This window comes from Vespa mandarinia, chromosome 6, assembly GCF_050613455.1.
Source record: "Vespa mandarinia isolate Hongniang chromosome 6, ASM5061345v1, whole genome shotgun sequence".
Lineage (NCBI taxonomy): Eukaryota > Metazoa > Arthropoda > Insecta > Hymenoptera > Vespidae > Vespa > Vespa mandarinia.
In genome coordinates, this window is record NC_140815.1 from 2112501 (window position 1) to 2140000 (window position 27500).

The 27500-nt window shown below is 32.7% G+C and overlaps 3 protein-coding genes across 4 annotated transcripts in view; 1 reads left to right on the forward strand and 2 right to left on the reverse strand.

Annotated features, from left to right (window-relative positions):
* The window catches only part of for (cGMP-dependent protein kinase for), a 52347-nt gene extending 32705 nt beyond the window's left edge, over window positions 1-19642 (reverse strand). Inside the window, exon 1 of one of the 2 annotated variants that reach the window (XM_085657875.1) lies at window positions 18429-19642. In XM_085657875.1, the coding sequence (XP_085514001.1) occupies window positions 18429-19021 (593 nt within the window). In that variant the 5' untranslated portion in view covers window positions 19022-19642. The remainder of the gene's footprint in view (window positions 1-18428) is intronic. The other variant, XM_035864844.2, reaches the window with a different exon arrangement.
* Window positions 14589-27500, forward strand: part of Drgx (Dorsal root ganglia homeobox) — a 54379-nt gene continuing 41467 nt past the window's right edge. The window contains exon 1 of the mRNA XM_035864851.2: window positions 14589-15257. Coding sequence (XP_035720744.1) covers window positions 15222-15257 — 36 coding nt within the window. The 5' untranslated portion in view covers window positions 14589-15221. The remainder of the gene's footprint in view (window positions 15258-27500) is intronic.
* Window positions 20431-21983, reverse strand: LOC118441014 (uncharacterized). The gene is made up of 2 exons (XM_035864854.2): window positions 21838-21983; window positions 20431-21760 (listed from the first exon to the last, which is right to left on the reverse strand). Exon 2 carries the CDS (start codon window positions 21723-21725, stop codon window positions 21318-21320), a length of 408 nt encoding a protein of 135 aa, XP_035720747.1. The 5' UTR covers window positions 21726-21760; window positions 21838-21983; the 3' UTR covers window positions 20431-21317.

Consider the following 27500-nt stretch of genomic DNA (forward strand, 5'->3'; position numbering starts at 1 on the left):
GTTGTATGTATATGCTCATGCGCGCGCATGTATATACGTGCGCACTCGTGTACACATATACATATATATATACATAATATATATACTCGTTCTATGCGAGGGAGGGAGATATTTATGATCACGGTAGGGGGGATGGGGGGAATAAAGCAGTGCCGTATATCTTTGATCTCTCTCCCTTCGTATTAAGTGATAATTATGCCAATTTTTTTTTTCATGCTGGCGGGAAGGGGCCGAAGAAAAAAGAATTCACCTTTCATCGCAATCGATTAGCAATTATTTTTTTCTAAAGTCAATCGGTTATAGGAAAATAATTATTAATTAATCGTAGTTCGATGAAAGATCGACTTGTACGATTTTTCGTTAAAATTGAATATAGAAAAATAATAAATTAATGTGATAAACGACGTTACGATAATAATAACGAATGTCTTTGATATATTTATGAAATTAAATAGAAAATGATTAATAATGTTTGATACGAAAAAAGAAAATAATAAAACAGAGACAGAGACAGAGACAGAGACAGAGACAGAGATAGAGACAGAGACAGAGACAGAGACAGAGACAGAGACAGAGACAGAGACAGAGAGAGAGAGAGAGAGAGAGAGAGAGAGAGAGAGAGAGAGAGAGAGAGAGAGAAAAGAATAAAAAAAAGAAGAAAAGAAAAGAAAAGAAAAGAAAAGAAAAGAAAAGAAAAGAAAAGAAAAGAAAAGAAAATGACTTCGAAATACACGCGTCAAACGTATTAACGTAGATTGTGTCAACTGGTATTAGGTTATGCGAGATACGTTTAGACACCAGAAATCCAACGATCTCGAAAGCAGCCAAGCATGAGATCGAATTAGCTTGTATATAGTTTGTCTCGTGTTTTCGCGTGAGTTTGCCAAGAAGTGTGTCGATCTATTGTGCGATCGGTTGCGAGAGACCATTTTCAACGACGTTCATCGGCATACATACAACATTGTAAGAGGAATTTCACGACGACGAAGACGACGATGACGGCGACGACAATGAGCTACAAAGCGGTAATCGTTAAAAAAGAAAAAATAAATTTGTGATGCTTAACGCATGTACACATTCTCACTTATGTATATTTATATAGACGATAGGGTAAAGGATAATGGATGGGGGTGAGGGGTTAGAGGTATAGAGACAGGCTATCTAGCATATTACTGATCTTCATCGATTTTGCGTGCTTAAAAAAAAAAAAAAAAAAAAAAAAAAAGGAAGGAAAAAAGAGATCTGTAAAAATATAAAGAATGATTGCAGCTATTTCAATTTTATTTCTCGTTGTAACGAAATTTTTGTGACTTCGATGATATTTCTTTGATTGTATTCTTCTTCGATAATAAACTTTTGATGGATGATAGAGAAGTCGGAGGAGAAGGAGGGTGAGGGGGAACACGAGAGATGCAAAAAGAAAAAAAAAAAAAAAAAAAAAGAAAAATGATAAATCGTTCGTCACGCAAAATCTACCGTTTTACGAGGTGACAAGAAGGAAAAAGAAATAAAAAGAAAAGAAAAGAATAATCAAAAGAAGAAGATGAAGATGAAAGAAAAGAAAAAAGGAAGAAACAAATTCGTGCGAAACGTGTTTCAGTGGGTGGGGTTATATGAAGGTAGTCGCAAACGAATATATACAATTTTACTTCGCATTTCATATATAAGCATATGTGCTTATTAATACGCGTAGCCGAGATGTTATATATATATATATATATATATATATATATAAATATATATATATATATATATTAATATATATAACAAAACGCACACACATTACATACTAACATACGCATATCTTGCATATATATATACATATGTCGGGTAAGAATGCTGTAATCGTCGATATAAAAGAAAAAAGAAAAGAAAAGAAAAAAAAGAACAACAAAGAAAAAAAGTAAAAAGAAAAAAGTGTGGAGAAGGAAAAGGAAGAACGCACGGTAGCACACACGTACGTAAGTATGTAATAATACCTACGAAATGGCGCGATCTTTTTTTAATATATTTCTCAATGGCAATAAAGATAAGTTAACGATGCGTAACGATGCGACAATTGTGGTGATTTCGATCCGTGACAAGCATTTTAATATAATATTATGAAAATCGCCGTGCCATCGTTTTATAATCGACAAAATTTTAATCCACTTTAAATTAAATAACTTCTTTAATTTGTTCACATTAAAATAAAATTAATACAATTGGCAAACGTTAATGTGAATTAATTTATTAAGGCCGTTACGCCATTCGCCATTATTGAACCATGTGTAGTAGATTATTTAAATATATGTATATACATGCGTAAGCGTATTTACACAGAAGCTACATATATGTATATCGATAAATACCAATGATTATTATCGATAATATTCGCAGTTTATTTTGATCATTATCTGTCTAAATCAAATTTACTAGTTATTGCTTATCAAACGCTGAAATAGTAATAATACGTACACACACATATATATGCATATATACACAAACATACACGCGCACGCATTACGAATTAGTACCATTTTCCTCGTCGATGAACGAAACGGAAATTAAAACGTAAAGGAAACTATTAAAAAGATTTATTGTTATGGCTTCATATTTCTATGAAAAAATAAAAAGAAAAAAAATAAGAAAAAGAAAAAAAGATAAAAGAAAAAGAAAATAAAAAAAAATATTTCAAACTATATATTACATATATACATATATATATATATATATATATATATATATATATATAAGTATGGTGTATGCATGATGTGATGTATACGTGTGTATATATATATATGTTACAAACACAAACACACACACACACACACACACACACACCATATATATATCATAAAATAAAGAGAAAGAAGAAGGAATGATAGAACGATGGAACACGGCGTGCTGCTGTGCACGGGAGTAAAGATGGAGAATCAAAGAATTAATTATACGTGACGTCACTCGACTGGTTTCAACACTCGTCCCGAATGCAGCGACGGACGAGAGTCAAGTCGAGTCCGGTCGAGACGAGACGAGATGGGACGGACGGGATGGGATGGGACGGGACGGAACGGAATGGAACGGGACGGGACGGGACGGCACGGGATGGGACGAGACAAGACGAGACGAGACGAAACGAAACTAGACGAGGTGAGGTGGTAGAGTGGGGAGGGAAGTAACAGTGCCAGCAACAGCACTACCAGCAGCAATCGAGAACCAGAAGCACTTCGTCTCCTAATGCTGTCACACGGAAAAACATTCTCTTTTTCTCTCTCTCTCTCTCTCTGTCTCTCTCTTTCTTCTCTCTTTCTTGCGAGAGAGAGAGAGAGAGAGTGAGAAAGAGAGTGGGAAGTAAACGGAAATAGCACACTTCCAAACTTTATGACCGATATAAATCAGTCGATGTAAAGCTCTTTACACGGACGATGCCACTCTTAATCTCCTCTCGAAAGGAAAGAAAGGAGAGAAGGAGGATAAAGAGGAGGATGAAGAGGAGGAGGAAGAGAAGGTGGATGAGATGAGATGGAGATGGACGGACAAATGGACGAACGGACGAATGGACGGACGGACGGATAGAGACGGACGAACGAGCCGACGAACGGGAGTTGCACATTAGCCGCAATAACGACCACGATGGATAGGAAATTGAATGAAACCTTCGTAATTATTAATTAGGATAAAGCGAAGCATGTGTGTTGTATCTTCTTCTAAATAAAAAAGTTAACGGGTATGGGGGAACATAACCGTTTATATGAATATATAAACATATATATATATATATATATTCATATAGTATATACACAGGGTGGTGGATGACTACTGAGACATGTGTTTGTAAAAGTTATTTTTGTTTTTATATCATTTAGTTTTTCAGTGGCTACCCTATATAATATACATAGATATTTATGCATAATATATATAAATACACATATATATATATATATATATATATATATATATATATGTATACTTATATTAGGTGGACCGGAAAGTAATGTCGCTTTCTTAAATTAAATTCAAACGAATAAATTTTTAACGAGTTTTTATTTTTAATCTCAACCAAATATCGACATGTGCATAAACGACATTACTTTCCGGTCCACTTAATATATTATGTATTATAATATATATATATATATATATATATACTCATATATATATATAAGAGTATTATAATATAATATATATAATATAATATATATATAATGTAAATGTATTATAATATATATATATATATATATATATATATATATATATATTCTTATATATGTATCGTTTCTCGATTCGTACTGACGACGTCACCGAGAGACGATAAAAGTTCGTCGCTCCAATCTCGTCGAATGCGCTTTGTACTTTGAAGATCAGCATTGAGTGAGGCGTCTAGAAGGCGAATGGATGATGATGACATCGTCACGTTTGTAATTTGATCGAACATCAAAAGAGAGAGAAAGAGGAAGAGTTGAATAGAAAGTAGAGAATATACTAACGTAATATGACGCAAGAAAAGAAAATAGTAACGTAATATATATATATTACGTTATAGATGAACGTAATTTGTTCGTTTGTACTGTATTGTCAAACAATGTTATTACTTAATTATCAGCAAATTTTTTACATTCTTTAAAGATGATTATTCACAGAAACGTATATGACGGTATCTTTGAGCCGTGATATGCACGCATCTATTTTTTTTCTCTTCATTTTGTCTTTCCAATTCTTTCTTTTTTTTTTTCCTTTTTTTATATCAACAGAAGGGATGTTGATATTGATATTGTTTAAAATTAATTTTAACTATCGTATGACAACAAATTATATACGATTTATAACCTACGCTTTCAGCTTCTTTATTCGTCCTATATCTTTCTCTTTCTCTATCTCTCTCTCTCTCATTCTTTCTATCTGTCTGTATTTCTGTCTCTGTCTCTCTCTCTCTCTTTTTTGCCTTTTTCATCACGAGTGCCTTGAGTATCCTTCGTCGCACGAAATCCGAGCACCGGTTCGAGTTAACGAACAACGACGCTTTGCTTCGTCGATTAGTACGTCACGTGCATGCCATTTTGTGTCGATGTAAAATGCTAATTCACACCAGTTAATCTTCTCATGAATCATTTTTGATTATCGAGTAAATACGAATCGACTTGTCCAAACCTATCGAGGTCGAAACCGAATCGAAGTCCAAAGTGAAGACTCAGAGAGATCGAATCGATATATTTCATCGATAAGTTTTTTTGCTCTCTCTCATTCTTCTATTTTAATAAAATCAATTCTTTGTTGATTCGAAGATCGGAAAGAAAAAGAATTTGAAAAATAAAATATATCTGCGATAATATAGCGATAGTAGAAAAAATTCGATTTCTTTCATTTTTTTATTTTTTTTTTTTTTTAAGAAAGACGAATTACATTCGAAAAGAAGAAAAGGAAGAGAGAAAAAACAAGAAGAAAATAGAAAAAGAAAAAAAAAGTGAGATAAAAATATATACACATGCATTATCACTAAATTGGTCGTAATCGTTGTAAAATATACTACGTGTATAATAGAAACCGTTAAATAATGAAAACAAACGATTTTGAAATTCTAATTTGAGGATGACCGTTTCATTGTTAAGTCCAATCTATTTTTATATTCCCATTTGACTAACTTTTAAGTCAAATACGATTCTGACGTTGTAACGATTGTAATAAATGTCGTCTATTAATCTCTTTTTATTCCTTTTAAACGATTGGCTACGGGAAAGAGAGAAAGAGAGAGAGAGAGAGAGAGAGAGAGAGAGAGAGAGAGAGAGAGAAAGTGAGAGAGAGAGAGAGAATAAGAGAGAGAGTGAGAGAGAGAGAAAGGGAGAGAGAGAGAGAGAGAAAGTGAGAGAGAGAGAGAGAGAATAAGAGAGAGAGTGAGAGAGAAAGAAAGGGAGAGAGAGAGAGAAATAAAAAAAAATATAAAAGACACATGTATAAATAAGTACATATAAATATACTTAGTTATACATATTTATTTACATGAACTCATCGTAATTATTTCTAATTGTGTTGTTTACGAGCGTTGACAAATAGTTATTAAAAAAAAAAATAAAAAAAATAAATAAAAAGAAAAAATGAAAAAAAAAGAAAAAAAAAAAAAAAGAAAAATGAAATGTGAAAGCAAAAGAAAAAACAAAAAAATGACCGCCTTAACTAATACTCGAAGATTTCTCACGGAAATCTTTATTTCGTATGCGTCTTCACGATCGATGCCATCCACGGATAGGAGCAAAATCGTTTAGCGAAGCATTTACGCAACAATAGGCATGTACATACGTATTGGAGGACGATAGGTTACATCGACGGGACGTGAGACGCATTATGCTCGTGCTAAATTTTATTCTGAACCTTGAAACGACGGAATCTCATTATCGATCTCGCTAAACGGATCCTTATATATATATATATATATATATATATATATATATATATATTTGCTAGAGATAATGTACGTATTATATATGTACGTATGTATGCTTATATGTATGTATGTGTGTATGTATATTTTATATCCACGAAAACGCGAAAAAGCTTTTGTAGAACTCTCGAAAAGAATTAAAGTTTCTCTTCTTTCCTCTCTTTTCTTTATATACCTACACGTGTATAGGTATATACTTTATGTATATAGGAATACATTGTATAAATATATATTTATTTTTTGTTGTATCTCTTCAACATTTAAATTCGACTCAATGTTACATTTTAACTATGATCTAACAGCGAATTTTCTCTCTCTTTCTCTCTCTCTTTCTTGATAATAATCACAAAATATAAATTGTTTGTTTTAGGAAATCATGGAAAATTGTGTAGAAAAGAGAGAGAGAGAGAGATTCGTATAGATACATTTATTATATATAAGGTGTTTCAATTATTTTTTTTCCGCTGAACTGTACCAGTATGTTTTACGAATAAAAAGAAGAAAAAGTAATATTATATAAACATTTACAAAAAGAAAAAAAAAAGAAGAAAAAAAAAAAATTTTAAACTTATGTTTAGCAAAAATGAAGTGAAATGATAATGAACCTGTTATTATTATTAATACGATAGTATATTTCTCGGGTGAGAAGGGGATACTAGAAAAAAAAACGATAAAAAATAAAAATAAAAATGAGACTACTATTTTGTGAATGACACGTTCGTACATTTCAAAGAAAGTAATCAATATCCATTATGGATATTTACATCTATACGTATACAATAAATAAGAAAGAATTTTTAATATTTATAATAATTGTAAATGAGTACAATAAAATTTTAATGCAACCTAATGGTTGAACATTTTGAACAATAACGATAAATACGATTATATTAGGTGGACCGGAAAGTAATGTCGTTTCTGCGCATGTCGATATTTGATTGTGATTAAAAATAAAAACTCGTTAAAAATTTATTCGTTTGAATTTAATTTATAAAAGCAACATTACTTTCTGGCTCCTCTAATACATATATATATATATATATATATATATATATATATATTATATATATATGCATGTATGTAAAATCGTGTATATAAATACATATAAAGAATATTTTATATATATACATAATATATAAATAAAATCGTCCATATAAATACATATGAAGAAAAATATTTGTAAATCAATTATCTTTGCAAATACGTATAAATATTTATCTATCTCTATTGGATTCCTTCGTTTTACGAACGTACATAAAATTTACGCAAAAGTTTCGAAACATTTTACGAAGCAATACGATGGAAAAGGCATTTGGCTTGCTCATAGTTGGTCGGTCCGTCCTATTGGGTTCATTTGCTCTCCTGACAGAGAATTGCGAAATAAGAATCATAGTGTTGGATATCCACGATAAGTAGATACAGCAGACAGAGAAACAGAGAGTGAGAGAGAAGAAAATAGAGAAAAAGATAGAGATAGAGAAAGAAAAAGAGAGAGAGAAATAGAGAAAAAGATAGAAATAGAGAGAGAGATAGAGAGAGATAGATAGAGAGAGAGAGAGAGAAAGATAGAGAAAGAGAGAGAAAGAGCCTGCAATTTATATTGTTCCAGCGTGATTCTCTTAACACATGTGATCCATACCAAGATGACCGACAGAACCCGAGCATTCACGGAATATATAGCACCCCATTATATGGCAATCGGGAGATCGATTGCGAGATTTGTGATCGTTAAAACCAACGTTAGTAGGATGACCGCCAATATCTTGGGAAAGCTCATATTATCTATATATATATATATCTGTGTGTTTATGTACATATAAATATAAAAAAAAATATATATATATGTGTATGTACATATATGCACATATATATTTTTTTTTATATGTATGTATGGACATACACATATATATATTTTTTTTATGATAAAAAAATATATATATGTGTATATATATATATTTTTTTTTACGATAAAAGAAATATATATATACATATATAAATATGATGTTGATTTTAACGTTCATAATATATGTATATATACAAGAACGATAATTTAAATTTAAGGCTTACGGTATCGATTCAACTCGGAGGAAAAAAGAAAAAAAATTTTTTCCGAAGTTAATCGTTCAATGTCTATCATTTTGTAAACAAAGGATCGCCCAAGATATTTATCTTCGTGTAGTAATGTTGCTACTCTTCTATTCTTGCCTTTTTATTATTACTATATCTTTTTTTTCTTTCTTTTTTTGTAAGAGAAATAGAAAGAGTAAGAGAAAGAGAGAGAGAGAGAGAGAGAGAGAGAGAGAGAGAGAGAGAGAGAGATCTTTTTCTGGTAGAGATCAAAGAACGTTGGTAATATGATAACACTTAACAATCCTTTTGTGTTTACATATTGTACACACGATAAACGGAAACTAACAAGTTATTTGCATTGCTATCTAAATAGGCGATATAAAAGTTCGTAATTTAAAAAAAAAAAGGAAAAAAAAAGAATTTAATATATATCTTCAACTTATAGATCCTAATTAAATATGATATATTATATATTAGTTAATATTTCAAGGATTTAAACGTGTCGTTTCTTTTTTCTTCTCCCTTTTCCGTTTTTCGCCTCTTTTGTTCTTCGTATCATTTTTTCGAAGGGTTTAAATATATTGTTCTCTCTCTTCCTACCTCCTTCCCTGCCCTATCCTCTTTCTCTCTCTTCTGATCGAGCCCTATTACATATTATAAATATTAAAATTGCCCCATCAATAGAATCAATGGAGTCAGCCATTGGTTTCGATTTACTCTGTTTCTAATAAATACATTTTCTCTCTCTCTCTCTCTCTCTCTCTCCCTCCCTTTTTTTCTGTTTTTTTTTCATCTTTTTGTGTATTTCTTTCTCTCGTATAGTTCAAACTTATACATACACATTTATTCGATTATTTACAATTTTTCTAAATCGAGTTATCTTTCTTCCGAAACGTCATCGATATATATATATATATATATATATATATATATATATATATATTGTTTGTGGAATTATAAAAATTTAATGATTAAAATGAAGATAATAAGATAAAACAGAGGAGGGGGAGAGAGAGAGAGAGAGAGAGAGAGAGTTCGTATTTTATTCTGAACGTATCGACCTTTTAGTAAATTACGCGGTGCTTGCTCGAGGCTTCGCCTCGGCAATTACGGCTCTGGAGAAAAAGTTGCCACAAGAGAGAGAAAGAGAAAGAGAAAGAGAAAGAAAGAGAGAGAGAGAGAGAGACACACACACATACACACACACACACACAGAAATGGGCGGATACAAGCAATGGGCCCACTCTCGACGTCGCGATGTCGTCACTAGCCGTGACGAGGAGCTATTTTCAGGCCCCCCTTGGAAATTATATCGGTGGGGAAAGGAAACGGATTGTTCCTTCGAGACCAAAAAAAGAAATTCGTTTCTATTCGTCGAGATCGATTGTCAAAATTTAATTTATGTACAGGTAAGTTTACACTACATCATAGATATATGAATGATCATTCTTTTCTTACGATCACTGTCTATCTATAAATATATCTACTTATACGAATTGTATTATATTATTAATATTAAGATGTAGAAGCAAAGTAATAAATTTATAAATAAATATGTTTGATGCTTTGATTTAATTGTAAAAAAGAAAGGGATCATATCTTTTGCATTTTTCTTTCTTCTTCTTTTTTTATATTCACTGTCATTTTTTTTCTTTTTTTTTTTTTTTTTTTTTTATTTGTAAATAAATATATTCGATACTTTGAATGTTCCTAAAAGAATTATATCTTTCATATTTTTTTCTTTTGTTTTTTTTTTGTTTACATTTATCGCTCTTCTTAGGAATAAAAATACATTTAATACTTCGATTGTAAGATAAAATTATACTTTTCGTATCTTTTTTACTTTTTTTTTTACATTTATCATCTACTTTTCTTTTAAGTATAACCGATCGGTTAAGTTCTAGTAAAAATCCATCATGAAAACATTAAAAATATATTTTACATAAAGTAAAACTGATTGTTGCGAGAGTGATAAAGGAATATGATAAAAATGTTTGAAAAACATGAGAGAAAGCCTTTGGAATCTGCAGAGGTTTGTAGGTCACGGTGTAACTCGATTAACAAAGCGATAACGATTCCCCGATCTTTATCATTGATAAAACTACGTATCATTGCGAATTAACACGGTCTACGTTGAACGAACGAGATCTCGAAAGAGATAAGAGATATTTCTCAGTTCCACGTGAAATATTTTATATAAATATATATATGTATATATATATATATATGTATGTATGTATGTACGTATGTATGTATGTAAGTATCTTTATCAAAAGTTATCATCAATGCTCGTTCATGTTCTCCGAGAAGGAAAATCGTTTTGCGTTAACAATCTTATTCGATCATTATAATAGAAATAACAATAATAACAATAATAATAATAATAACAGTAACAATAATAATAATAATAATAATAATAACAATAATAATAATAATAATAATAATAATAATAATAATAATAATAATAATAATAATAATAATAATAATAATAATAATAATAATAAATTTTTCCTTCCTAATATGTCCCGTAAGAAACTGTATTTTCATGAATGGTTTTTCATGAATGTAAAAAAAAAAAAAAAAACAAGCAGAACACAATTATTTTTGTATCTAATATTAATACATCGTACCTGACCTGGGTCGTTGATTTTACGATGATCGAATGTACAAGATGATTTGAATGAATCTCTATCGTAAGTTCTATGTGTAAGATATAAATCGACAGCACAGTGGCATGTACGATTAGATAAAATCTCATTCTTTATATAATCAAGACAATTTTATAAAATTAATTGATATGTAAGACGAACATTACGTTTTTCCTTTTGTCGTCATGAAATTTTACAAAAATTTCATTAACTTTAATTTATTACGAACTTTAATTTCTTATTATTTTTAATTCTAAATTAATTCCGAACTTTAATTTCTTGTTATTTTTAATATTAATTAATTATGAACATTAATTTCATTCAGTTCTTCCTTCCTTTCTTTCTTTTATGTTTTTTTCTTTTTTCTTTTTTGCATCCATTCGCAATTATAATTGTAAATAAATCCTCTCGATTATTGAATAATATCGTCTCAGTTACATTATTAATGTTCTCTCTCTCTTTCTCTCTTTCTCTCTTTCTCTCTCTCTCTCTCTCTCTCTCTTTCATTTGTAATAAAATAAAAGATACCGTTTCGTTGGAATAAGTTCATAAACCGTATCTATCAAGCTCGTATCGAGTTTTCAACGAGCTTTCAAATCCGTTCCGACGTATGCGTTCACACTTTACGGAACGACGCCTCGGTTGTTTTAGATTTACATTACTCATTAAAATACTTGTGATCATATTCAGTATTATTATTTCCATTGTGTATTCCAAGAAGAGAGAAAGATAGATAGATAGATAGATAGATTGATAGAGAGAGAGAGAGAGAGAGAGAGAGAGAGAGAGAGAGAGAGAGAGAGAGAGAGAGAGAGAGGCGGCAGGAATGAGAGGAAGAACCATAGATCGGTAAATCTATTATCATCGTTAATTAAAATGATTAACGGAATTGTTCTATTATTATTAAATTAAAAGATAAATATAAATAGATAGACTAACACACAGACAAACAGATTGATAGATACAAATAATTAATTATCAAATTTTCAATAGAAAATAATAAAAATGATGAAGATTATTCGAAGAGACGATGGTTATATAAATACATAGTTACTATATAGATATAAACTACGGATCGGAGCAAACTTGCATTATCAAAGCTAATGCAATAGTTACAACGCGTATATACGTATGCTCGCCTCCGAGACTGGAATGTAAATCTTCGAACGTGCGACTTAGCGCCGGGGCAAGTAGGCAGGTAGACAAGCAGGCAAACAGACAGGTAAGCAGGCAGGCAGGCAAGCAGCAGGCAGGCAGGCAGGCAGTAGGCAGGCGGTAGGCAGGCAGCAGGCAAGCAGCAGGCAGGCAGATAGATAGGCAGGCAAGTAGGCAAGTAGAAAGGCAAGCAAAAAGACAGGCAAGTAGACTTACATGTATATTTATGTGTATATATGTGTTTGTGTGAGTGAGTGAGTGATTGAGTGAGTGAGTGAGTGGGTGCGTGCACGCACGCAAGCAAGCACGTACGCGTGCTATCACGACACCAATACTAAGTTGACGAGCGTGCAAATGCGTTCACCGCCTTTAACACCTACGGATCGCTCGCAAGCTCCTCGTTCCACAATATTTGTACTATCTTTATATATCGAACCTTGAACAATTCCCGATGCACGTCTTGTTATTTATTTTTTTAATTTAAAACAAAAAACAAAAAAAAAAGAAAAGGGAGAAAAGAGCGAAGAATTTTTGTTTTCTTTCTCTTTTCCTTCTTCAATTTTAAAATACTAAATAATTCTCGTGGTTTATTTTTGGTTGAAAAAAAAAGAGAAGAAAAGAAAGAAGGAAAATGGAATGAGCGTATGATAAGTGAATTTTCGTGTAAGATCGCAGACATTTTATATCTCGTGGATATTAATAAATGGATTTGAGAAGAATAAAAAGAGAAAAAGAAAGAATGTAGAATAAGTGACTACTAACGTTATGTCGCGCTTCGTCGAATTCAATATTTCTGTTTCCGTAAATATTAATAAGAAATTTAAAAGATTTATTCATATTATTCTTGTAACTAATTATTTTGTAACTAACTAAAGAAATCTGGATGTATCTATATTATTTATGTAGCTAATTATTTTGAAAAGAAAAGAAAAAGAAAAAGCAAAGTGTACAATAAATAACATTTATTGTTCTAACCTATTCCCTGTTAGATTAAATGTTTTCTTTCGTGCATATAAATAAGAATTTTAATATTTATCTATATTCTCGTGACAAATTATTTTGACAAAAAAAAAAAAAAAAAAAAAAAAAAAAAGAAAAAAAGTGAATAAAAAAAAATAAAAGAAAATGAAAAATAGATTATACAATAAGTGACTCCTAATGTTATGTATCTCGGGTCAAATTAAATATTTTCTTTTCGTACACGTAAATAAGAAACTTAATATAGATTTTATTTGATATAAATTTAATAAGACAATTAATATAATTAATAAGAAAATTTTTAGATTTATTTATACAATTTAATACGATCCATAAAAACGATGAACTACAAATTTCTATTATGATTAAATGATAAAACGATTATGATAAAACGCCAGAATTTGTTTACTTCGTATTGTAAACTTGAATAAGCTAAATATATTCGAGAATGAAACGGTTTTCTTTTTTGTTTTTCCTCATTTTTCTTTCTTTTTTCCAAACTATTCGTCACAGATGTGATAACAATAAAAATATAATCGAGCTAAAGTGGATACCGGGAAAAAAAAAAAAAAAAAAAAAAAAATTAAGAAAATTAAGAAAATTAAGAAATTAAGAAATAAATTACTAACAAGTATTAAAGAAAATTATTATCAAAGAATATCGTTTGACTGATTTATTCGTATGAATTATACTAGCTATCAAGTTACTCGAGATTTACATACATTTTATCAGTTATTTCCTTCGCTGGTGGATACATCACGCTTAAGCATGAACATATATTTATAAGAATGTATATAAAGTAGTCGTAGATTAAAAATAATATACGCGACATGGCCTCTAGAACAATGCGCGATAACTCTCTTCCGTGAACGCGATTCGCTCACCTACCAACATTTGCTATGCAACCGAGGTGACCTCCGTTTTCCGTTTCTTCTATTTCCTTATCTCTCTCTCCCCTTTCCCCTCTCTCCTCTTTCCCTCCTCTTATCTCATCACTTCTCTTTCTCTCCACGGAAAACTTAGCATAATCGGAAAACCTCAGAGTAAGATCTTTACAACTAGATGCGTATAATAAACTTGCCTTGTAACGACTTAAAACAAAAGAAAGAAAGAAAGAAAGAAAGAAAGACAGAAAAAATAAAAAGAAAAGAAAACAAATAAAATAATAGTAATAATATTAATAATAATAAATAATAAATAATAAGAATAATAATAATAATAATTTATTCCGATTAACATTCACGAATTACGAAAGTTAAAATTCATTTTAATTCTTATCTTCGACTTTATCATTTACTAAATCCACGTTTGCATATTTAATTATAATTCGATAAAATTCATTCTTCCCATCTCTCTCTTTCTTTCTCGACTTTCTTTTTATTTGAACTCATTACGCAAACCGTACAATCCATAAAAATTCTATGTCTGTTTAATTCTACGAAATCTATTTATACAGAGTAATTATACGAACGAAGAGATCGTGCGCCATTCCTGTTTTCGTTCTTATTCGTCTTCACATTGTTAGAGGGATACTAGTGATGGTGATTGTAATGGTGATGGTGATGGTAATGATGATGGTGATGGTGATGGTGATGGTGATGGTGATGGTGATGGTGATGGTGATAGTGATAGTGATGGTAATGGTAATGGTGATAGTGATGGCGTTGAGAGATAGGTGGGAAGAAAGGAGGGAAGTACACACATGAGTCGAACATGACGAAGACGATTAACCGTTTTTAGTTTTACGGTTGATCATAAATTTCCTATCGGTTAGGTTAATGGTCTCGATAATGAAAAATATGTGTGACAATCTCGTACGAACCGTGTTAATATTAGCGACGATTTATCGTCCTTCTCTTTGAGTTTATTACCTGTTACATCTCCCCCCTCTACCCCCCTCTTCACTTCCACTATCACCACCACCCCATATCTGAAAAAGAAAGTTCGTCGAAGAAATGAGCGGAGTTAGTTCCTCGATCTTCACAGAACACGTAAGTATAGACATAGAGACACAAACACTCGCTCGCGCCCGCGTAGATAAATCTTTGGACAAAGATAAATCTTCTAAAAGAGAAAATAGAAATCCTGGGAGATCTTGTCTCGAAAATATTTCGAACATTGGAGAAAAGTGACTCAAAAGTAGTAATCTCTCGTTCATGGGAGAAATAATTATTAATATTAATATAATTATTTATATTAATTTTTTTAACATTAATTTATTTTATATTTATTTTTATATCATTTATATTATTAATAATATAACTATTATAATTAATATGATTAATATAATTATATTAATTATTTGATTATATATATATATATATATATATATGTTGCAAAATATTCGTTAAATGGGACAATTGTTTGAGAATAACGCCATTAAATTATTTATAATTTTAGGGATTTGAATTATTTATATTAAACTGCAATAAATCGTTCGACATAAAATCCGTTTATTTTTATAGTCGCAATGGATAAATTTTTGTTTTGTATTAACATCTTACAAATTTGTTTTCATAAAATACGAATTCAAGACGAAAGAAACGAACAACAAATATGAGGCCTGAAAAGGCTTTTCTAATTTTACAATCAGTCAAAGATTTTTCTCCTCCTTCACCTATCTTTTTTTTGTCGTAGTACCGCTCGTCGTTTTATCTTCGAGGGCAAAATGAAAAAGGGGGCGGGTTAATCTTTGATATTGTTTTAACTAAAAAAAGGAGTATCGTTTTTGATTCGTTCATATGTTTATATGAAACTTTTTTTCATCATTTCAATCATAGAAATATTCCTTCAAAATTTAGGAAGAATCATCTGTGTAATATCCTGTATGAGTATATATATATATATATATATATATATATATATATTGGATTATAATCAGTTTTTAATCGATTTGAAAAAAATTTGTGTGAAGGGTCATCGTTAATAATGACAATTATATATTGAATTAATAAACGAAATTTAATTATTTACGAAATGATAAGAAAATATTGGGCGAATATTGTTCTAGAAAGTTTTTTACTTTATTTTGCGATTCGCAATGATTTAAAATTGTGAATGAATAAAAAACGTGTAAATATTTCGTTAATTATAATATAATCCTAAATACGGTATTGCGATTATTAGTGATTGCGTAGATTGTTAATTTATAAAAATATCGAAAATTAGTTGACGCTTGAAAAGAGAAAGTTCTTATATGATTATTTTATTCTTTTTTTTTTTCCTTTTCTTTTTTGCTTTTGATAAAATTTCAATCCTGTTTCTTATTTTAAAAACATCCAGTCTGTAGATGAGATGTATAGAGAGTATCGATATTATGTAAACGATGAACGAGGACTTCGGGTAAAGCAGAAAGAAAGTACGCTGTAACGTTATTGAATGCTATGCGAAATACAACGAGAATCGATCATTATCGATTACTTTCTCGATCGAAATGTCGAATGGAATAACTTGGATATATCGAATATTACGAACTCGTATATACGTATCTCAAACACGCATATATGCGTTCCATTCTATATTATCAATTTTAATCCTTTTTAATCCATTTAATTACAAAAAAAAAAGAAAAAGAAAATATATATATAATATAACTATATAATAATAACTATAATATATATAATATATATAACTATAACATAATTATGCTATATATATATACATATATATAATATAATGTAAAATGTTTAATATAACTTATAATTAGCAAAAAAAAATAATAGTTTTGATCCACGTGATATAAGTTATAAATTTTGTAATAAAAAAAAGAAAAAAAAACCCAAAAAAACAAAAAACAAAAAAAAAACAAAAAATGAAACAAGTCTAATATACACGAGTATGTTATTTCAAAGTTAAATGACGTTGTAGAAGGTTAAATCGAGAAAGTGTTAAATTACATGGGTACGTGGCATATATCCATATTTTATATATATATATATATATATATATATATATATATATATCACTATATCTATCGTATATATACATGTATGTATGTATGTATATGTATATATATCGACCTTCGAATTGACGATCTCTACCCGAATATAATCCACAACTTTCGTCCTTCCCTTCGAGGCATATATATAAGTTTCGATTTGCGCAATCGAGTCCGCGCGCACAAGCTCCTGCGAATTGAATGCGCGTGACAGGTTGAAAGGTGACTTTGCGATTAAAATACATTGGCAAAAGAAAAGAGAAAAAGAGAAAAAAAAAGAATACATGCCGACAAAATATTTTTAACCTTTAAAAATTAACTTTTAAATTTCAATAATTCTAAACATTGTAAATACATTACGTGAACACACACACACACACACACAAATACATACATACATATTTAAAGAGATCATGTATCACAAATTAATAAATATATTGTAATCTATGTCGCGATTCATGTTTTTATAACTTAACGAATAACTTACCGTAAGTTTCGTTAGCTTAAGAAGATAATAAAGTGATGAAAAAAGAAAAAAAATAAAGAAAAAAAATAATAATAATAAAACGCAATATCTCTCTCTCTCTCTCTCTCTCTCGGGTGCATTTCTCTCTCTCTCTCTCTCTCTCTCTCTCTCTCTCTCTCTCTCTCGAGCTAAAGTTTCGCGATCCACGGAAAAGCACTGGGCGAAAGCGTCACGTGGTACAGACAGCGTTATACCGTGTGACATACAAACGTGTGCGACGGCGAACGAGTGAGCGAGAGGGCGAATGAATGAGCGAGAGAGAGCGAGAGAGAACGAGAGAGCGCGTATAAGTTGAGACCACATCGACCACGAGGCGCGAGTGTTCGACGAAAAGAGAGACAGAGAGATAGAGAGAGATAGATAGATAGATAGAAAAAGAAAGAGAAACAGAGAGAGACAGAAAAAGAGAGAGAGAGAGAGAGAGAGAGACAGAAAGAGAGAAAGAAGGGAGGGGGGAGAAAAAGAGTAAAAATAAAACGAGAGGAGTGAAGGAAAGTTCGACGTTGAGGGCGATGTCGTTTGAGAGGAATGCGCTTCTCGTGGCCTGTGACAGGTGGAACGAGTGAGCAAACGAGAGTCTCTCTGTATATATATATGTATGTATGTTTGTGTGTGTGTGTGTGTGTGTGAGAGAGAGAGAGAGAGAGAGAGAAAGAGGAGGGAAAGAGGGGAAGATAAAAAGAGTCGCGTGGCACCAACCTGTCGCTCTTCTCGACGACGGTGAGGGGTGCTAGTTCCTGAAGAGGCGGTTCCGCCGATATACCCTGTGCCCTCTGTTTTCTTGGCCTTGGTTTCGTTGGTGTTGCCGAGGGTATTGGAGACTTGTAAGGTAAAACGCTTTGGAACATGTCGATATGACTCCTAAGTTCCTGTATCTCGGCATCGCGCTGCGAAAGTAGGGCCTCGAGTTCGGCTATCCTGTCGTCCTTGACGCGTAGGAGCTCTTGAAGTTCGCGGAGCTTACCCATCGTCGTGGTGACCGGTATGTCGACTGGGAATCTTGCCGGTTGTTGTTGCTGCTGATGTTGTTGTTGTTGTTGTTGCTGCTGCTGTTGCTGTTGCTGCGGATCTTGATATTGTTGATATTGTAAATGAGGATGATCCTGATGACGTATGGTACCATCAATGCCTGTGGTATTATTGACGGCGACCGCAGCCACGGTCTGCGAGGAAGCGTCCTCCTCGTCGGCGAGCCGGTGCTGCGTCGACGAGAAGCACAACGAGTCGAAACACACGCGCATAGACACGCAGGCGTCGCCGATCGGCCCCTTGCACTCGTTATTCTCGTTCATTCAAAATATTATATTGACCACGAGCGTAGATCGTACGCGCTTTTTATCGCGCGAATAAACACTTTTAAACGCGAACGAAATGATACGAACACGATTACGAATACGACTATAACTACGACAACGACGACGACGACGACGACGACGACTATTACTACTACTACTATTACGGCTACTACAACGATGATTATGATTAAGAGCGATACCCGATTCGCTGAGATACGTTCACGGACACGTTTTAAGAGGATAAAAAGAGATAGATAGATAATAATAAAGAAAAAGAAAGAGATAGAGGAAGAGTTTGAAAGAGAGAAAGAGAAAGAAAGAAAGAAAGAAAGAAAGATAGAGAGAGAAATTAAGACGGCTCGTTTTCTTGACGCACCGTCAACGTCGATCGATCGATCTAAAATCGCGAATTTCGCGCCCTCGAAAGAGAGCGAACAGTCGAAACACGTTCGACTGTTCTTTGCGAGGCAAACTCCACCAGAGCGCGAAACACCGACGACTGTCGTCGACTCGCCACTGTCGCTCGGGCCACGATGTGCATACTACGCGACGATCGCGCACGAGCACGCACGAGAGCGAGAACGAGAACTCGGCTCGTTTCGGTTTACATCGTCTTACTCCGCCGATAACCCGACTACCTCCTACCAATCACCCTCCCTCTCAACACCAATATCATCCCACCAACCTTCTCCTTTAGCGTATTATGTTTCGCACAACTACGTTCTATTCGATCAGTCGACTATCATCGCCGCTGACTTAACAGCGATAATCACTCGCCTTCCCATTGGTCCAAACTTTGGCGCCACTTACAAACATTCGCATAATCCCTTCACCGACAGATTTTCAGAATTCATTTTATGATATTTTCGAAAGATTTTTATTGTTAATCTCAGAGTTTATTGAGCGGGTTATGTAACTCAATTATCGCTCGCGAAATATCTATGGAATTATAACTCCTTGTAGATTCTCGTGATTCCGCTTACCCATTTTTTTCTCGAGGTAACTTCAATCGTTTGGGACGAACACGTCGGTACCGTCTCGTTGACCATTTTCCGAAGAAACCATTGATGTCTTCCTCGTCATTCTACTTACACTTTAATGTCAACGATATTTTATTATATTGTGAAATGTGTAATTAATTAGTTGAAAATATGACTACATAAATCTGATCGAAGCGACGTCATTATGGCGGATGTAAATAATACATTGCTACGATTTGAACGCCCCTACTCGTTCTTTTTGACATTAAATCTTCATATGGTTTTCAGTAGGTAATAACAGTTTGCAGATTTATCGATAATCGGTAATACGAATTATCTTTCTGCAGTTTGAATTACATTAGGATATTTTCATGGACATTTGATTTATTTAACTTATACAATTGTACTTGATATATAAATAATACGTAATTAGTAATTTTGAAATTATAACGTTGCATTTTATTTGTTAAACTTTTATAAGTTTAAATGCAAATTAATTTATGAAAATAATGCTGTGATTATATTACAAATCTAATATAGTGGAGAATTCTTAAAGTTATTATACTATGTATTATTTTTATTACGTACAATGTTATTAATCCGTCTTATCATTTATATATTAATTTATTGCGTTATGTAGTATTACAATGCGCAATTAATATTTGATAGAAAATCTTTTACATGTACTATCCAATAAATTACTACGTATGAAATATTATGTCCTAATGAAAAGTGAAAGTTATAACTTGTATATGTAATCTTATACATGATATTTTTATCAGGAACATTTGTTCATTATTAATTATTTTCAATAGTTAAACATCATACATATGATTAATATTGATTACAATTCCTGAGTATAATTTCAGGTATAATACACTAACATAGAAAAGAATTATGAATTACGATACATAATGGCATAAATAGCAAAAAAAATTTGTCAACACTTTCGACTAATCCCTTGATATACGTATGAATTTGAAGTGATATTAGAAACTATAATAAATAATTAAAAATAATTTTCACAATCTTTATAAAAATATTATTATGAGATCTAATCGATGAAAGAATAATATTTTCCATTATTAAAAAATAAACGCATAAAGATCAACTTTTTTTTTTTACACTGGACGGTTACCTGCACTCTTACCATCTGCATTTATACCAATGTAAATAATTAATAATGCTAAGAATACTTTCTGTTTATATTTTGGGCAAATTTCTATCTCTTTCTAAGGAAGTGTCTTGTACGTTTGCTTGGATATCCATTTGTCACAATATATATTTCTAAAATCGACTATCGAATGCTTCTTTTAGAAATCTCCTTGAGGTCTATGTTTTAATGATCGTCCGTAAGGAGATAAAAATGGAAGAACACTACGATACATGTCAAGTTTTTTACGTAATTCTCTAATTTTAGCATCGCGCTGTATTAACAAACCCTTAAGTTCTGCCACTTTTTCATCTTTAACACGAAGCGTCTCTTGAAGCTCCTTGAGTGTATTAATGTGTTCTATCGTTATTTCTTCGCCAACAACAAAACTAACGTCACCATCATGCGTTATCGCTGGTACTGTAATTTCCATATCACTTTCTTCTATATTATGAGACGGTTGTGAAAAATTATTTTCATTAATACATTGTCGTGTAAACTTAGAACACAACAGATCTAAAGACTGACGCGCTGACTCCACATTCCTCGGCGTAATTATGGGATTCATATTTGCATATATTATTGTATTTTTATTAGTATAACCTGTTAAATGATAATGAAAAATTAATAAAACGATTAATAAATTTATACCATACTGGACTAATTTTACGATTACTTACCAATATTTACAATACAAATATCATTCCAAAACAGATTTTAATCAGAAAAATTGCAAATGATAAAATCCACAAATATTAATTTTGCACCGAGTCGAGTTAATCCGGCTACCTTCGTGTATTCGATTATATGATTGGCAAGTTCCGAATATAGGATGAGTTACCGACGGCGCCTCGACGGAAAATATATAAAGCTACATCTATTGTCTTCGATCTTATTAATTTCTTTTTTTTTATTATTATATTTTTTGATTAAATTATTAAATACATTATTACTATTACATATTATAGTTAAAATAATTCATTTGATAGCTTGAAATTTGTTATCGACAACAAAAGTACGATTTTAACAGCGTAACGTTTTACTTGAGAAAAATCATACCAGAGGTCTCCACATTTGTCTCGATGATTTCGCCAAGCTAAAAACTAACTCAATCTAATATTCGAAAATATCATTTGTTTCCGATTATTTGATTTTATTTTGGTTATAAAGAAAAAGAAGAAGAAGAAGAAAAAAAGAAAAACGAAAGAAAAAGAAAAGACAAAACGAAAAAAGAATAGAAACAACAATAAATTTATCATCAATATTATTACGCGTGGAATATACGATGAAAAATTATTTTGAATTATAAAGGATATTACAAAGTTGGCCATCAAAACTATAACACCAATCTCGATAATTTTCTTTTCCAGTTCATTCGACAAATACATTGAGATGTCTCGTATTCGATGGGGTTCGCACTGCGACGAAGGATAGTTACTGAGTTAGAAGTTCACGAATCGAATGCCCGAAGGGAAACTAGGAGGACTTTTGTTGGGAGCTAACCATACGCATATATACATGCGTATGTAGTAGTGGTTCTCCTCGAGGAAACATAATGTCATAATGGAATAGCGATGTTAGTAATAGCGGTTGAGAGAGAAAGAGAAACAGAGAAAGAGAGAGAGAGAGAGAGAGCGAGTTAGATAGATAGGTAGATAGATAGAGAGAGAGAGAGAGAGAGAGAGGTCGATTTGTACCTCCTGCCTGTTAGAGGTGGTAGATGGAGGTGGTGGAGGTGGTGCCGATGTAGCTCGCGAGTCGGACCAATTTGCATCGCATTGTGTACTCGTTACGCCTCCATCTGCCGTCGGCTGGCACACACTCGCGTCGGCGTCGGGACACGTCGCGGCGATGTAACCACCAGTATTCGTTCGCCCTGGTGCGTCCTGGCAATCAGCGCCCTGGGATAGGAGCCGTGGAAACCGCGGAAACCCGCAACTCGATTATCGTTTCTGGCATCGTTATCGTTATTAGTCGCTCCATCGCCTAGCTAACATGGTACCTTTCTCTTCCACCCGCACGTCGTACTAACACCCGCACCCCATCTCTTGCCCGGAGAATCAACCCCTTCTCTATACAATTCTCACACTCGGCGATACCTTCAACCCCTCTTTCCTCTTTAACCTCTCTCTCTCTCTCTCTCTCTCTCTCTCTCTCTCTCTCTCTCTCTCTCTCTCTTCCTCTCTATCTCTGTCCTTCTCTATCTCACTCGACGAAGTCTCAATCTGATTATACGCTTTGTCAAAGCTTTAGCACCGGCAGAGAACCGATACCTTTCCATCGGTGCCGATGTACGTTCCCTTGAGTCCGTTCCGCCAGCTGCTTAATCATTAACATCGTTCCACTGTTACCGACCACCCGCTTACTCTCTCTCTCTCTCTCTCTCTCTCTCTCACATGCATACTCACTCACTTACTCATACGCTTGTTCACTCTGAGTCCAGGATTCCCGATTCTCGAAATGGTTTCGAAGATTGGCAGGAATAGCGATTAACTGTCGCCTCTATTGAGGAAGCACAAGCCTTCTCTTAATCGACAACTGATTCTCTGGATCGAAACATTATCGTCATAGAAAAGGAAACAAACAACTAACTAACCAACCGAACATAACCGAATGGACTTTGATCTTCAATATCAAGCTTTGATCTCATTAATTCTCCTTTGTTGATTAAACACAGCCGGCATTTAAATCGATTTAAATCTTATGTTTGTCTTTTCGGTCAACGTGTCATTGCGACAACGTAATTGTATTTACAGCGATAGATTTTTTTTAGATCTGGAAGATGGACACCCCTATCTCCTCCTTCTCCTCATCCTACCATTCCTCATTTTCGTTGAATCGGTCAGCTAACTCCTTATTCCCTGGAGATAAAAGCTCGTGTTCGGGGTTTTCGTTTTCATTGTCCAAGGGAAAAACGTGTCGCTCGTAACGAATCAATTCATTATCACGTTCATATTTAAACGTCGTCATCCGTCCTAGTGGTTACGTCATTGTCATAGAACGTTTACGACGCATTTTTTTCATTCATGGAACCTTCTTTTTCTCTTTCTTTTCTTTCTTTCTTTCGTTTTTTTTTCCTCTTTTCGTTTTCGTTTATTTTATATCCTAATTACACATCGTATCGTATTAAAAACAAATGAACTAACGGGCAAACGTAACAAAATCGAACAAATCGTTTTGCTAAAAGAGAATAACGAAACGTTATCGTTTATGTACGTTCCTGTAGCTTCATTCTCGTACGTTTCTCGTAAATTTCTGATAAACGTGAAGATTATCGATCGAGGTAAGATATAATAAGAAGATTTTCTAAGGTACGATCTTTCTACTATGTAAGTAGTCTTCTCTATGTAAGTCGTCGCAGTATCGAAGAATGGAAAACTCAGAGAAACGTCTTCGTTCATCCCCACGGATACTCGAGAACTTCGCTTTGATCTCGTGCCTACTACCCACCCTCCTTAACCTTTCTCTCTCTCTCTCTCTCTCTCTGTCTATATATCTACCTATCTATCTATCCATCTATCTCTCTTCTCTTCTCTTCGTCGTTTCATAGTTCGGCCGTTCGTGGCCCACCCTCGAAAATATCAACTAAACGATAACCGTATTTATTATTCATTCGTCCGCTTCGTTCTCCTCTCTCACTCTCTCTCTCTCTCTCTCTTTCTCTCTTTTCCCCTATCCTTTCGACCCTCCAATTTTATAAAGTAGTTTTTCAAAGAATTTCGCGAGCGCGAAACGCCGAGGGTGAGAAAGTCTGGCGCACGATAGAGAAAAGGAAAAAAAAGAAAGAGAGAGAGAGAGAGAGAGAGAGATACTTAGAGTTCACAGTGGATACGCAATGAAGCAAAATTTGAACTTTTCTACCCTCGCATAGTTCACTCAAATACAATCACCTCTTATACGTATTCACGTTAAATCAATTCAATTAATCTCTTCATCCCGTTTAACATGCTTCGACGAAAAAGTATTCTTTACCTTTGAAACTCGTGAAATACGTAATTAATGACGATAATTGAATAGGATTAATCAAGGAAATTTTAACATATTTCATGCAATTTTCACGGGTTCGTACGTAACGTCATGACCAATAATACGAGTTATGTTTGAGGAGAGATAAAAAAACAAAAAAAGAAGAAAGAAAAGAGAAAGGAAAAAAGAAAAAAAGAAATAAATTCGTTCAAATTTTTCGGTATTAACTACAAATGAGAAATGGAAATAGATAGATAGATAGATAAATATATATATATATATATATATATATATATATATATATATAGAGAGAGAGAGAGAGAGAGAGAGAGAAAGAAAGAAAAAGAGAGAAAGAGAGAGAAAAAGAGAAAAAGAGCCAGAAGCACGTTCTTTGGTTCAAAATGAATTTTCGCGCGTTAGAGATTTTTTCAAGCGCGCTATAAAATGTTTTCCGAGTATTATTTACGATCTCTCTTTCTCTCTCTCTCTCTCTCTCTCTCTCTTTCTCTACCTCTTCCTCTCTCGCTTTGTATTCTTTTTTTCAGTTATGTGTAAAAATGATATTTACAAAATACGTAAATTTAATCGAGCTCCGTTTAAAAGTAATAAACAAATATTCTCTCTTTCTCTCTCTCTCTCTCTTTTTAATTTTATTTCATAGCAAAAAGAGATAGATAGATAGAGAGAGAGAGAGAGAGAGGCGCCAGGCTCTCGATGTTCCTAACTATGTACATATAATATATAACATATAACATATATATATATATATATATATATATGTATGTATGTATGTATGTATATGTGTATGTATACATATATGTACGTCCGCATAGGATGACAGCTTGATGAATCGATATCTCTATTGAGAGAGGAATGACGTTGCGGTTAGTTCACGAATGTTCAAAGGAGAAAAATCGAGTAGGGAAAATCCCAGCAGAAAAGCGTTTGAAAATAAAGACACCCGACATATCGCGTTATCGAGATTAACGCGAGCGAACTTAAGCCCAATGGTTTCCGTGCTGGTTCGGAAGGTACGAAGGGATGCTGTTCGCCCGTCGAATTCGAGATATCAGTTACGCGGCTGACCTATCTCGTTTTCGATATTTTCAAAGCGGATCAAAAGATAATACTTATTCCTACGATATTATCTATTTTTTTTTTAAATATATGTATATATGTATGTGTGTACATATGTATGATGTTATATGTTAATATAACTACGGTTATATTTATTTATTATAGATTTTCGATCGAAGAGAAAGAATAGAAACGAAAAGGAAACAAATGAAAAAAGAAAGAAAATGGAAGGAAAATTGTTTTTTCCTTTTTTTTTTTTTTATTTTTGTTTTCACTTTCGTTTCATTTACATTCTTTTTCTCTACTTTATGCATTTTAATTTTCATTTTGTCGATTGAAGAATGTTAGCTTATCAGTTAGTTACGTTAGTCGTTAGTATAAAATTCGTTCGAGTCTATTCACGCCTCGAAAATAATTCAATCGCTCGTGGAAGACGGTCGGTCGGTCTCATTTCCCAAATGAAGCTAGTAGCGACTGGCATATTACGTTTAATCCGGCTCATTTTGTCTCAAGAGTCGAGTCCTCGAAATGTCTCTCTCTCTCTCTTTCTCCCTCTATTTCTCTCTCACTCTCTGTATATATATATATATATATATATCTCACTCTCTCTTGAAATCCCTATGGGGGGATGATGGCTGAGATTAACGAGAACCACCAAGAGAATATGCCAATTTGTAGCTCGTTTTCTCGAGATTACGACATTCTTCGTTACTTTCTTAGATATTTTTTCTTCGTTCTATCTCTCTAGTTCCTTATATTTTTTATGATTAATAATCTTATAAACTAATTTATTGTAATTCAAGATATACACATTTCATCGATTAAAAAAACACGTGTGTATCTTTAAAATCAATTATTTAATTGAATACGTTATCGTACACGTAAACGAGTAAAATAGAATAGAAAATGTTTTTTACGATATCTTTTCTCTTTCTTCTAATATCTAACTCATTTCCGTTTCTTTCGCGATCCAACTCTCAAGATGAAGAGTTCCCAACGAAAATATATATATATATATATATATATATATATATATATATATATACATACATATATACATACATATATATATATATATATGTATGTATGTATGTATGTATGTATGTGTATATATGGATTGACGAGAGAATTTCTTCGGTGAATTATTTCTATCTCACGAGCAGTCATCTTTTTCCACCCTTATTGACCTGTCACACCCATAACCGAGTATTCCTCGTCCCTAAGAATCCACCTCAGAATTCACTTCGCGTTTTAACAAACTGAATTCATCAAATTCGACACCTATCGATCGTTCACTAGC

What these genes read in the sequence shown, in the direction of transcription:
- LOC118441014 (XM_035864854.2), bottom strand. Translation starts at nt 21,725, where the DNA reads ATGAATCCCATAATTACGCCGAGGAATGTGGAGTCAGCGCGTCAGTCT.